This window comes from Schistocerca gregaria, chromosome 1, assembly GCF_023897955.1.
Source record: "Schistocerca gregaria isolate iqSchGreg1 chromosome 1, iqSchGreg1.2, whole genome shotgun sequence".
Taxonomy (NCBI): Eukaryota; Metazoa; Arthropoda; class Insecta; order Orthoptera; family Acrididae; genus Schistocerca; species Schistocerca gregaria.
This window is the reverse complement of record NC_064920.1, coordinates 784,357,432-784,371,431: the sequence shown is the minus strand read 5'-3', so window position 1 is coordinate 784,371,431 and position 14,000 is coordinate 784,357,432. Positions and strand designations below refer to the sequence as shown.

At 41.0% G+C, this 14,000-nt stretch overlaps 1 protein-coding gene across 3 annotated transcripts in view; it reads right to left on the bottom strand.

Annotated features, from left to right (window-relative positions):
* LOC126269219 (centrosomal protein of 290 kDa) overlaps nucleotides 1-14,000 on the bottom strand; it is a 180,518-nt gene that overhangs the window by 155,355 nt on the left and 11,163 nt on the right. For all 3 annotated transcript variants that reach the window (XM_049973976.1, XM_049973975.1, XM_049973977.1), the window contains exons 6-9: nucleotides 11,764-11,900; nucleotides 10,842-10,964; nucleotides 10,622-10,737; nucleotides 16-151 (exon numbers count right to left, since the gene is read on the bottom strand). In XM_049973976.1, coding sequence (XP_049829933.1) covers nucleotides 16-151; nucleotides 10,622-10,737; nucleotides 10,842-10,964; nucleotides 11,764-11,900 — 512 coding nt within the window. The remainder of the gene's footprint in view (nucleotides 1-15; nucleotides 152-10,621; nucleotides 10,738-10,841; nucleotides 10,965-11,763; nucleotides 11,901-14,000) is intronic.

Genomic DNA, 14,000 nt, shown 5'->3' with positions numbered 1-14,000 from the left:
AGAGTAGTACCAGACCTCTTCCGCCTTTCGTTTGGCATCTTCTTCTGCATTCCTCAGGCTTTCTTCCAACAGCTGCACTTTCTCCTCTGATGACTGAAGCTGAGACTTCAGTTGCTGAGTAGCATCACCATTTGGCAAACTGTTCTTTTCCCTAAAAAGAATTTGATATTAATATGCTTGTTTCAAATGATTTACATATACAGCTAGAACATAAGGCACAAAAGCAATTTCCATATACACTTTTGCATCCATGTCTGAAGTTCACAGTTATATTCTGTTCCTGTCTAAAAGTATAAAATGGAAACCTATAGCACACAAAACAAGAGGTTGTAAAACAACACAAACTTTAAAAAAGTCACTGAAAGTATATCTGTCCTGCTACCCATTCAATGACTTACATGAATGTGTAGATTTGTTTTTCCAAATCAATGTTAGAATGGCACACTTCAACAAGTGTACTAAAACGTGACTTCACACTTATGAACATACTGACTTCCGTGTCTCCTTCTTGTTTGTATATCCAGTATGTACTCACAGTTGCAAGGTGTAAATAATACAATTCAAATAGCAGTTGCTGTTCTATGTTTATATTCACCGAGAGGAATGCAAAAGAAGACTGAAATGAAACTGCAGGAGAGCTTTTAATTACATCTTAGCGAAAATTGAGTAACTCAGTCAGGGTAGATCTTAATATCCAATCCTGAAGTGCAGCTGTTAGTAGCCATGATATAATAATCTTGATAAATCACCAGTTTGTGGACAACAAATATGGATGAGGTGCTCATTAACTCACACCACAGACAGTATGGTGAGTCAATGTCTCCAAGCCTTCACATTCAGCTTCAATACGTAACCAGTCACACAGACATTGACTGACTGCTAGAAAATAATACTGACCTAATGCTTGAGGGATCTACTGTCACAATAACAGATGCCAACTGGTCATGTGGATACCAAGCTCTGAGATTCAAAACCACTTAAGACTTGGACTGAGACTTCTATAAGCACATATCTGACAAGGTTTAGTACTGTTCACGTGTCATGCCAAGGTTTTCATGCTCAGGTCAACAAGTTAGTCATGGGTGGAGTTGTCAGAGGGTCCACTGCATGGGAATAGTGGTTTGAGGGAACTTAGGCAAAGTCATCAAATCATGGGTACATCCAGTTATTCTGTAGGTTTGGCCAAACAAATAACAACATGGACCGCAGAAAGTGAACTGTCTCTACTACCTTTTTTTTTAGCGACATTAAACTGTATAACTTTAGCATCCAAAGACTGATTAGCTGAGTTGGAAGAGGAGTTAAATACGATCAAATGGAACAAAAAAGCAAATCTTACTTCAAAAAATGAACAAAAGATATCCCATGAAAATAATTTGACTCCATGAACCACCGTGCTCACTCTGGACAGGAAAGCAGAATACCACTATAGAGAGTTATACTAACATTTACATCTACATCTACATCCATACTCCACAAGCCACCTGACGGTGTGTGGCGGAGGGTACCCTGAGTACCTCTATCAGTTCTCCCTTCTATTCCAGTCTCGTATTGTTCATGGAAAGAAGGATTGTCGGTATGCTTCTGTGTGGGCTCTAATTTCTCTGATTTTATCCTCATGGTCTCTTCACGAGATATACGTAGGAGGGAGCAATATAGTGCTTGACTCTTCGGTGAAGGTATGTTCTCGAAACTTCAACAAAAGCCCGTACCGAGCTACTGAGCATCTCTCCTGCAGAGTCTTCCACTGGAGTTTATCTATCATCTCCGTAACGCTTTCGCGATTACTAAATGATCCTGTAACGAAGCGCGCTGCTCTCTGTTGGATCTTCTCTATCTCTTCTATCAACCCTATCTGGTACGGATCCAACACTGCTGAGCAGTATTCAAGCAGTTGGCGAACAAGTGTACTGTAACCTACTTCCTTTGTTTTCGGATTGCATTGCCTTAGGATTCTTCCAATGAATCTCAGTCTGGCATCTGCTTTACCAACAATTAACTTTATATGATCATTCCATTTTAGATCACTCCTAATGCATACTCCCAGATAATTTATGGAATTAACTGCTTCCAGTTGCTGACCTGCTATTTTGTAACTAAATGATAAGGGGTCTATCTTTCTATGTATTCACAGCACATTACACTTGTCTACATTGAGATTCAACTGCCATTCCCTGCACTATGTGTCAATTCGCTGCAGATCCTCCTGCATTTCAGTACAATTTACCTCTCGATATACCACAGCATCATCCGCAAAAAGCCTCAGTGAACTTCCGATGTCATCCACAAGGTCATTTATGTATATTGTGAGAAGCAATGGTCCTACGACACTCCCTGTGGCACACCTGAAATCACTCTTACTTTGGAAGACTTCTCTCCATTGAGAATGACATGCTGTGTTCTATTATCTAGGAACTCTTCAATCCAATCACACAATTGGTCTGATAGTCCATATGCTCTTACTTTGTTCATTAAACGACTGTGTGGAACTGTATCAAACGCCTTGGGGAAGTCAAGAAACACGGCATCTACCTGGGAAACCGTGTCTATAGCTCTCTGAGTCTCGTGGATGAATAGCATGAGCTGGGTTTCACACGACCGTCTTTTTCGAAACCCAAGCTGATTCCTACAGAGTAGATTTCTAGTCCCCACAAAAGTCATTATACTCGAACATAATATGTGTTCCAAAATTCTACAACTGATCGATGTTAGAGATATAGGTCTATAGTTCTCCACATCTGTTCGACGTCCCTTCTTGAAAACGGGGATGACCTGTGCCCTTTTCCAATCCTTTGGAACACTACGCTCTTCTAGAGACCTACGGTACACCGCTGCAAGAAGGGGGGGCAAGTTCCTTCGCGTACTCTGTGTAAAATTGAACTGGTATCCCATCAGGTCCAGCGACCTTTCCTCTTTTGAGTGATTTTAATTGTTTCTCTATCCCTCTGTCGTCTATTTCGATATCTACCATTTTTTGCCATCTGTGCGACAATCTAGAGAGCGAAGCACAGTGCAGTATTCCTCCGTGAAACAGCTTTGGAAAAAGACATTTAGTATTTCGGCCTTTAGTCTGTCAACCTCTGTTTCAGTACCATTTTGGTCATGGAGTGTCTGGACATTTTGTTTTGATCCACCTACCGCTTTGACATAAGACCAAAATTTCTTAGGATTTTCTGCCAAGTCAGTACATAGAACTTTACTTTCGAATTCACTGAACGCCTCTCACATAGCCTTCCTCACACTACATTTTGCTTCACGTAACTTGTTTGTCTGCAAGGCTTTGGCTATGTTTATGTTTGCTGTGAAGTTCCCTTTGCTTCCGCAGCAGTTTTCTAACTCGGTTGTTGTACCATGGTGGCTCTTTTCCATCTCTTACGATCTTGCTTGGCACATACTCATCTAACGCATATTGTACGATGGTTTTGAACTTTGTCCACTGATCCTCAACACTATCTGTACTTGAGACAAAACTTTTGTGTTGAGCCATCAAGTACTCTGAAATCTGCTTTTTGTCATTTTTGGTAAACAGAAAAATCTTCCCACCTTTCTTAATATCTCTATTTACAGCTGAAATCATGGATGCAGTAACCGCTTTAAGATCGCTGATTCCCTGTTCTGCATTAACTGTTTCAAATAGTTCGGGTCTGTTTGTCACCAGGGTTCGATGAACCCTCTGCCAAGCACTTAAATGTGAATTGCAGAGTAGTCATGGAGATGTAATATGTTATAGCCCTGAGTCGGTTCTCTGTTTAACTGCTCAAGGTAGTTTTCAGATAAAGCACTTAAAAAATTTTCACTGGACTCTTTGTCCCTGCCACCTGTCATGAACATTTGAGTCTCCCAGTCTATATCCGGCAAATTAAAATCTCCATCCAGAACTATAACATGGTGGGGAAATCTACTCAAAATATTTTCCAAATTATCCTTCAGGTTCTCAGCCACAACAGCTCCTGAGCCAGGGGGCCTATAGAGACATCTTATTACCATGTCTGAGCCCGCTTTACCGTGACCTTCACCCAAATCATTTCACATTTCGGATCTCCGGCAATTTCCTTCGATACTATTGCACTTCTTATTGCTATAAACACACCTCCCCCTTCACTGTCCAGCCTGTCTCTGCGGTATACATTCCAATCTGAGTTTAGGATTTCATTACTGTTTACGTCTGGTTTCAGCCAACTTTCTGTCCCTAGTACTATATGGGCATTGTGACCGTTTATTAATGAGAGCAGTTCTGGGACCTTTCTGTAGACGCTCCTGCAGTTTACAATTAGCACATTAATATTGTTATTCCCTGTTGCAGTTTGCCTACTCCTACCTTGCCGCGTCTCAGGAGGCGTCTTGTCGAGCCTAGGGAGGGAATTCTCTAACCCAAAAAAACCCACATTTGCACTCCACAAGTACTCCACTACCCTTGTAGCCACTTCCGGCGTGTAGTGCACGCCTGACCTATTCAGGGGGACTCTACATTTCTCCACCCGATAGCACAGGTCGAGAAATTTGCACCCCAGATCTCCACAGAATCATCTGATCCTCTGGTTTAAGCCTTCTACTCGGCTCCAAACCAGAAGACCGCGATCGGTTCTGGGAACGATACTACAAATAGTTTGCTCCGATTCCACCCCACGAGCGAGGCTTTCTGCCTGCACCAACTTCGCCAACCGCCTGTACGAACTGAGGATGACCTCTGAATCCAGACGGCAGGAGTCATTGGTGCCGACATGAGCAACAATTTGCAGTCAGGTGACCCAGTGCTCTCTATCGCCGCTGGCAGGGCCTCCTCCACATCTCAGATGAGACCGCCTGGAAGCAGACAGAGTGAACACTGGCCTTCTTCCCTGACCTTTCCGCTATTTCCCTAAGGGGCTCCATCACTCGCCTAATGTTGGAGCTCCCAATAACTAATAAACCCCTCCCCTCGTGTGCCTGCTTGGACCTTGCTGAAGGAACAGCCACATGTCCATTCACAGGCAGAGCGGGCGATGACACACGGCCGGCGTCCACATTGACCCTCCGCCTCGTGTGCCATGAACGCCGCTGAACCCGCCACTCCGCTTGGGGAGAGGGTGGCCCAACCGCGCCCGGTACCCGCGAAGATGTCTTGACAGCAGGGACAGTGGGTGAAGCATGTAACACCTGGGGTGTACCATGCGACGCACCAGACTCCCCACTGCCGCTACACTCCGAGGCAGCAGCCTGAAGATGGCTGACCGCGGCCATCAACATGTTCAGCTGTTCGCGAACAGTGGCCAGCTCCTCCTGCGTCCGTATACAACAGTCACACATCCTATCCATCCTAAGAAATCAATTTACTGTAGAGAGTTAATCAACTTTTAACTAGACTGCTAATTCACTAAAGGCGGCTGATAGTTGACTGAACTGTGGTTGCTAAACACTTCTTGTAGAAAAGACAAATCAGAAATATTGTTGATAACAATATTCTGGCAGTAATGCCACCTAATCCACTAAGTATGTAAAGGTGATAGGCAAGGATTGTGTTTCAATAGATATGCTTGAACCTGAAGGAAATATAATACAAAAATAAATAACAAAATTATTCAAAGACAGTCTGTGGAGACAGACAAGACATTAAAACACTATAGACATGTCAGCACCCCCTCACTGTAGTACGTACAATATTCAATAAAATATTAAAAACCATGCTGGAAAGTATTGGGTTTTACCTAAGCAAACCAATGAAGTACAATTTTGGAAATTAATTTTCTGGTATTTCTCAATAGGAAAGTTTACACTCAGTGTGCATTACAAGTTGTGACTTATGGCAGTAAGACATGTACTTAAAGAGTGAAAATCATTCAGCAATTGAAGGTTACTCAGTGGTGAGGAGAATACATGTAATGGGAATTACCAGGCGAAAGAGGTAAACAAGCTAATGGACCAGTGAACAGGTAGTGAATGGCATGGACTAGCAGAGAGAGAGATAAGGAGGTTGTCAGAATGAAGGATATGTAACAAGGATAGTTTCCAACAGCAAAATTCAGTAAAGATCTTCCTGGGAGAAGGATCCAGGTGGCAGATGGCACAGTGAAACAGATCACACTATCTTACATAGCATGCTCTGCAACTGGATGGTCGGTTATTTAATTACATGTCGGATAGATCATCTAAACAATTCTTTCACTGAAATTATGTGAAATAGGTGGGTCAGTTCACAGGATATGTATACATGATTATCTGTATAAACAATTTGGAAGACAATCTGAGCAGCCATCTTAGGTTGTTTTTAGATGATGCTGTCATTTATCGACTAATAAAGTTATCAGAAGATCAAAACAAATTGCAAAATGATTTACAAAAGATATCTGAATGGTGCGAAAATTGGTAGTTGACCCTAAATAACAAAAAGCATGAGGTCATCCTTGAGCGCTAAAAGGAATCCGTTAAACTTTGGTTACACAATAAATCAGTCAAATCTGAAGGCAGTAAATTCAACTAAATACCTAGGAATTACAATTACGGACAACTTAAATTGGAAGGAACACATAGGAAATGTCATGGGGAAGGCTAACCAGAGACTGTTTTTTATTGGCAAGACACTTAGAAAATGTAACAGATCTACTAAGGAGACTGCCTACACTATGCTTGTCCACCCTCTTTTAGAACACTGCTCCACGGTGTGGGATCCTTACCAGATAGGACTGATGGAGTACATCGAAAAAGTTCAAAGAAGGGGGCAGCACATTTTGTATTATCGCGAAATATGGGAGAGAGCGTCACTGAAATGATACAGGATTTGGAGTGGACATCATTAAAAGAAAGGCATTTTTCATTGCGACGGAATCTTCTCATGAAATTCCAATCATGAACTTTCTCCTCCGAATGTGGAAATATTTTACTGACACCTAAAATACAGGAAATCAGAGCTCGTATAGAAAGATGTAGGTGTTCATTCTTTCTGCACGCTATACAAGATTGGAATAATAGAGAATTGTGAAGGTGGATCGGTGAACCCTCTGTCAGGCACTTAAATGTGATTTGCAGAGTATCCACGTAGAAGTAGATTAGTATTAACATTAATGAATACATTATTATTTACAGTCCTAATCATACTACTATACTTACCCTTTTTTTACTAGCTGCCAGTTTCTTAAGTACAAATTCATCAATGGAATAGAATGACTAGTTGTCCAGGAGAGAAATGACTTTATATTAGACCTAAAACTTTCTTTGCTACCTGTCAGACACATTATATTATTGGGTCAATGGTCAAAAATTTTTGTTGCTGCATCTGGATTCCTTCCTCCTTTAACAGAGAGCCATAAAGTCTCAAATTGTGATGGAATATTTATGATGAATTTAATTAAAGAGGTACTTACATGATGTGCCTGGATGAACAGCACATTATTCATGCTACTTGCATTTGCGGGACCAGTACTTTTTTTCTAAGTGATGAGTTACCACAGAAAATTACTCCGATCAACATTACTGAGTGGAAATATGCAAAATATGTCAGGAGGTTGATACATTTCTTTCCAGCATCAGCAATTACACAAAGAGCAAAAGTGGCTGAACTTACTTGCTTGATAAGCTTAAGAGTAATATGCTTCTTCCAGTTCAAGTTTTCATCAATACATAACCCAAACATTTGGAGCATTCTACTGTACTTACTGACTCCTGCTTATGTGCCACATCAATTGTTGGTATGACTATTGTACAGAACTGAATGCAGTGGTTTTTTTTCCAAAATTTAGGGAGAGTCCAATTTTGGAGAACCGCTAAACAATTCTTTGGAAAACATCATTTACAAACTCTTCTGTTGCTTTCCCTTTCATGGGATTTATAATATTAGTTTTTTCTGCAAAAAGTACCAATTTTCCTTGTTGAATGTTAAGTGGAACCATCATTCGCATATACACTCCTGGAAATTGAAATAAGAACACCGTGAATTCATTGTCCCAGGAAGGGGAAACTTTATTGACACATTCCTGGGGTCAGATACATCACATGATCACACTGACAGAACCACAGGCACATAGACACAGGCAACAAAGCATGCACAATGTCGGCACTAGTACAGTGTATATCCACCTTTCGCAGTAATGCAGGCTGCTATTCTCCCATGGAGACGATCGTAGAGATGCTGGATGTAGTCCTGTGGAATGGCTTGCCATGCCATTTCCACCTGGCGCCTCAGTTGGACCAGCGTTCGTGCTAGACGTGAAGACCGCGTGAGACGACGCTTCATCCAGTCCCAAACATGCTCAATGGGGGACAGATCCGGAGATCTTGCTGGCCAGGGTAGTTGACTTACACCTTCTAGAGCACTTTGGGTGGCACGGGATACATGCGGACGTGCATTGTCCTGTTGGAACAGCAAGTTCCCTTGCCGGTCTGGGAATGGTAGAACAATGGGTTCGATGACGGTTTCGATGTAGCGTGCACTATTCAGTGTCCCCTCGACGATCACCAGAGGTGTACAGCCAGTGTAGGAGATCGCTCCCCACACCATGATGCCGGGTGTTGGCCCTGTGTACCTCGGTCGTATGCAGTCCTGATTGTGGCGCTCACCTGCACGGCGCCAAATGCGCATACGACCATCATTGGCACCAAGGCAGAAGCGACTCATCGCTGAAGACGACACATCTCCATTCGTCCCTCCATTCACGCCTGTCACGACACCACTGGAGGCGGGCTGCACGATGTTGGGGCGTGAGCGGAAGACGGCCTAACGGTGTGTGGGACCGTAGCCCAGCTTCATGGAGACGGTTGCGAATGGTCCTCGCCGATACCCCAGGAGCAACAGTGTCCCTAATTTGCTGGGAAGTGGCGGTGCAGTCCCCTACGGCACTGCGTAGGATCCTACGGTCTTGGCGTGCATCCGTGCGTCGCTGCGGTCCGGTCCCAGGTCGACGGGCACGTGCACCTTCCGCCGACCACTGGCGACAACATAGATGTACTGTGGAGACCTCATGCCCCACGTGTTGAGAAATTCGGCGGTACGTCCACCCGGCCTCCCGCATGCCCACTATACGCCCTCGCTCAAAGTCCGTCAACTGCACATACGGTTCACGTCCACGCTTTTTTCCATTTCCAGGAGTGTATAATGAAAGGAGTGGACCCAAAACTGAACCTTGTGTGACTCCATTTGTGAAAATCCCCCAGTCACTAACATTATCTACCTTCCCGATACTGTTTGAATTATAGAGCATAACCTTTTGCATTCTGTTTGTTAAGTTCACTCAAACCAGCTGTACATTAAGCTATCAGTTCCATAAAACTTGAGTTTTTCTAAGAGAGTATCATGATCCACACATTCAAATGTTTGTAAAGATCACAAAAAATACCACCTGGTGATATATTATTATCTAGTGCTTTTACTATTTGATGAGTGAATGTATAAATAGTATTCCCAATTGAGCAAACCCTTCTGGACTCCAAATTGTGATCTGCTAAGTAAATTGTTTCCATTTGATTATGCAATTACTCTTGATTACATTACTTTTTCAAATATTTTGGAAAAAGATGTCAGTAACGAAACTGGATGATAACTGTTTAAGTCAGTCTTGCCACCTTTCTTATAAAGTGCTTTAATATTTGCATATTTCAATCTGTCTGGAAAAGTTACCTGAGGCAGTGATGCATTGCATACATCACTAAGGAAATTACTTATTTAAGTTGGAACAATTTTTCAGAATTCTCTCTGAAATTCAATCAACTCCAAAAGAGCTTTTGTTTTGCTAGAATTTTTATAATTGTATTAATTTCAGTGAAGAATGTTGGTGCAACGTATAGTTACGTAAAAGTTTTGCGGAATGACATTTTTAATATATTCTCTTGCTTCTTCAACTGAAAATTTAATTCTACATTTACTGCTACATTTAGAATGCAACTGCTAAAAGTAACTGAAACTTGTGAATTATCGGTCACAATATTGTCATTTAGTTTAACTGTTATCAAATGTCTTGTTTCCAATTTGACATAATGTCCCGTATAGTTTTAATCTTATTATCTGCATTATTTATTTCTGTCAGGACATACATATTTCTGGTTGGCTACTGGCCAGTTTTGTGGTGGCCATTCATACATCTGCACAGTATCCTTGTGGTCATATTCTCATAGAGTGCAATGCAGTGGTTGCAGGAAAGTGGGTATATGTTGTGGTTGGTTTCACAGGTGGCCGTGGCTTTGAGTGGATCAGAAATGTCAGTGAGGGTGCTGGAACAAGAAATAGTTGGCAGATAGTTGGGACATGCCTTGCATGTGGGTCTTCTACAGGGTTATAATACTGGTATAGGTATTTGAGAGACGGAGAGGCATATTGGAAAAGTTCTTTTGTGGCTAGTCAGTGAGTACAAAAGGAATATTGAGTTTGTATGGAGACAGGATGCAGAAGAAAGTAGTATTCTGCTAAGATATACTTTGACTGGTTGTGTGTGTGTGTGTGTGTGTGTGTGTGTGTGTGTGTGTGTGTGTGTGTGTACAAGTATATGTGTATGTAATGTATAAGGAAAAATAATATGAATACAATTCATAAAGAGTCTAGGCAGCTAAAAGAATTGTAACAGCACTAAAAACAGACCTAGGAAAATAAGGCAAGCACGTACGCCAGAACAAAATGAAAACTAAGTGGATAACATTGCAAATGTAACATATTTCTCACTTTTCTTTCTGGGACTTCAGCTCTTCTATAACTGTTGCACTCTCATTAATTTCTTTAGTTGCTTCTACTAATTGTTTCTGCAGATTTTCGATCTGCTTCTCCTGTTCCTGTATTGTCTGTTGAAGAGATAAAAGTCAGATTACAAAAAAAGACACAGTAAAACAAAATATGAAAAAAGTGAAATGTAATTTCTAGAGTTTTGCAGTAGTAGTTTCCTTACCATTGTTAGAAAAGCTACTGGATTTCTTTCAGCATCAAACTCTGCATTTGGTGCATGAGAAGCTAGGTGCGCCACTTTTTCTTTGAGCTCAGATATTTCACTATTTTTCAGTTCAATTACTTTCTGTGACACACCAAAAAATAGAAAAAGATGTTAATTTCATATCACATTTTAATGGCTATGCATTACAAACACAAACTGCAATTTCAAAATCCGCAATTTCTGTAACGATTTTTCACCAATGGTTGATAAGGATAGTCACCTCGCTTATGCTTATCAAAGCATTTTCACTTTGAAAGTATTAATTTACAGACACAATAGTATGATGTCTACAGGAATTTCCAAATACAATCATGCACTATTAACCACAAAAGTCATTCAAGCAGGAAATAAAACAAGAACTGCAAAACAAGCAACATGTATGTAATAATATTTCCATACATAATGTAATTTCTGGGGTTCCTTCATCTGGTAAACATAACAACGAAGAAACACTGAAGGTGAAAGGATTATTTACAAATATGAGTGTGAAAGTCATCTGGAATTTCAACTAAGTGGGGGCACAACATAACAAGATGAGATTAAATACCAACAACAGATTATATTTGGAAATGAAGGAAAAGCAAAGCAGCAGGGTGCTTTCATGAATTCCTTTCTTGTAAAGAGAGAATCACTTCTCTTTGAAGTTATTTCACTTCATTCAAAATGCTATAAATTGATTGATAAATAGCAAATATATCAGAAACACTAACTAAGAGATTGTTCAACTCCTTAGTTAAAACATTTGTTTGTCACAACTTCACTAACTAATGGTATCTGTGTAATTGCAGTTCTATAAGAACAATATTGTGCCAAAAGAATTGTATGGTATTTCATAAAACAACAAGCTGTTTTTCTATAGAGTCATTCATATGAGTTTTACCTTCCATTCTTGTACTTTTGAATTAAGAGAGTCTGTCAGCTGATCCAACTGAGCATCTCTCTGAATCTTTTGTTCCACCAGATCCTTAATCTGCATGTGCAAAGCAGCATTTTGTTCCTCCAACTTGGAAAGTTTCTCTAAAATGACAAGCAGACAAATAATTAAACACATGTCTTAACCAAATAAAAAAGTAGTCAGCAACAAAGTGTTTTATTTGAACATCACACAGCTTTACCATGTATAGTCCTGCCACAGATCCAACTAGCTGCGGGCAGTCCCAGACTTTAAGACAGAATCCAAAGTACATTGCAAGAATCACTTTTTTAACATTTGTAAAACTTCTGTCAGAGCTGAAAGTTGCATTCCAAAACAGAAAAACTCAATCACGTTCTTTGCCAAGTCTTTCACTGGATCTCATGTGCAGTAAAATCAAATGCATTCTACTCAAGATCATTCTTAAAGCACATAGTGTTCTGTGCCCATCCAAAATGGCTAATAACCTACCTCATTCTTATTCCCCACCTACTTCCAAACTTAACCCTAAATATCATACACTTATTCCTGTGAATGGACCAAGCTTAGACCTATGACGTGTATGTGCTAAATACTACACACAACAGTCAGCACAAACCCACTTTTTCTTATATTTGAGGAAGGTCAACCACTAAGAACAGCCATATGATGTCTCTTCTTAACTTACTCCTGAGAGATATTCTTGTATTCCTATGTTTCACCTCCATTACCTTGGTCTCTGCAACTACTTATCATCCTCACTCTCACATCTTTCTTGCCTCGCCAACCAGCTTTATACCAGTCATATGACAGGATTTGCGGTGTGTGTGTGTGTGTGTGTGTGTGTGTGTGTGTGTGTGTGTGTGTGTGTCAGATTACAAAACTAAAAGGCATAGAGCTGCAACTACTTATCATCCTCACTCTCACATCTTTCTTGCCTCGCCAACCAGCTTTATACCAGTCATATGACAGGATTTGCGGTGTGTGTGTGTGTGTGTGTGTGTGTGTGTGTGTGTGTGTGTGTGTCAGATTACAAAACTAAAAGGCATAGAGATCAGTCTCAGATCTGTCGATTTTTTCTGTCAGTTTCAGCTATGGCAATGATTTGAATACATGAAAAATGCCAAGTTACACCATTGTTTAGAGTCCACATTAAACTGTTGGTCTCCCTACACTGAGGTGATGTCATGGGATACTGATATGCTCATTTAGGGATGGCAGTAGTATCGCATCCACAAGAACAAAAGTGCCGTGCAATGGTGGAGCTGGCATTTGTACTCAGGTGATTCATGTGAAAAGGTTTCTGAAGTGATTATGACTGCATGACAGGAATTAACAGGCTTTGAAGCATAATGGTGGTTGGAGCTAGACATGTGGGACATTCCATGAAAGGAATTCAATATACCGAGATCCACAGTGTCAAGAGAGTACAGAGAATACCAAATTTTAGGCATTACCTATCACTAAGGACAAAGGCCTTCACTTAATGAGAGAGGGCAATAGTGTTTGTGTAGAGTTTTCAGTGTTAATAGACAAGTAACACTGTGTGAAATAACCACAGTAATCAATATGAGACATACAACATTAGACTAGTGTGGCAAAGTCTGGCATTAATGGGCTCTGGCAGTGGACAACTGATGTGAGTGTCTTTGGTAACAGCATGTCATTGCTTGCAGAGCCTCTCCTGGGCTCATCACCATATTGGCTGGACCCTAGATAACTGGGAAACTATGGCCTGATCAGATGAGCCCTGATTTCAGTTTGTAAGAGCAGATGGTAGGGTTTGCATGTGGCATACATCATACAAAGCCTTGGACTCAAGTTGTCAACAAGACACTGTGCAAGTTAGTGGTGGCTCCATAATGGTGTGGGTTGTGTTTACATGGTATGGAATGGGCCCTTTGGTACCATATGAAATAGTCATTGACTGGGAATGGTTATGTTCAGCTACTTGGAGACCATTTCCAATTATCCCAAACGACAGAATTTTTATAGATGACAATCCACCTTGTCAATTGGCCATAGTTGTTAGCAACTGGTTTGAAGAATAGTCTGGACAGTTCAAGCGAATGATCTGCTCGTCCAGATCACCGAACATGAATCCCATCAAATATTTATGGAGGTGCATAATCAAGAGGTCAGTTCATGTACAACATCCTGCACTAGTAACACATATGCAAACATGGACAGCTATAGAGGCAGCATGGCTCAATATTTATGCAGGT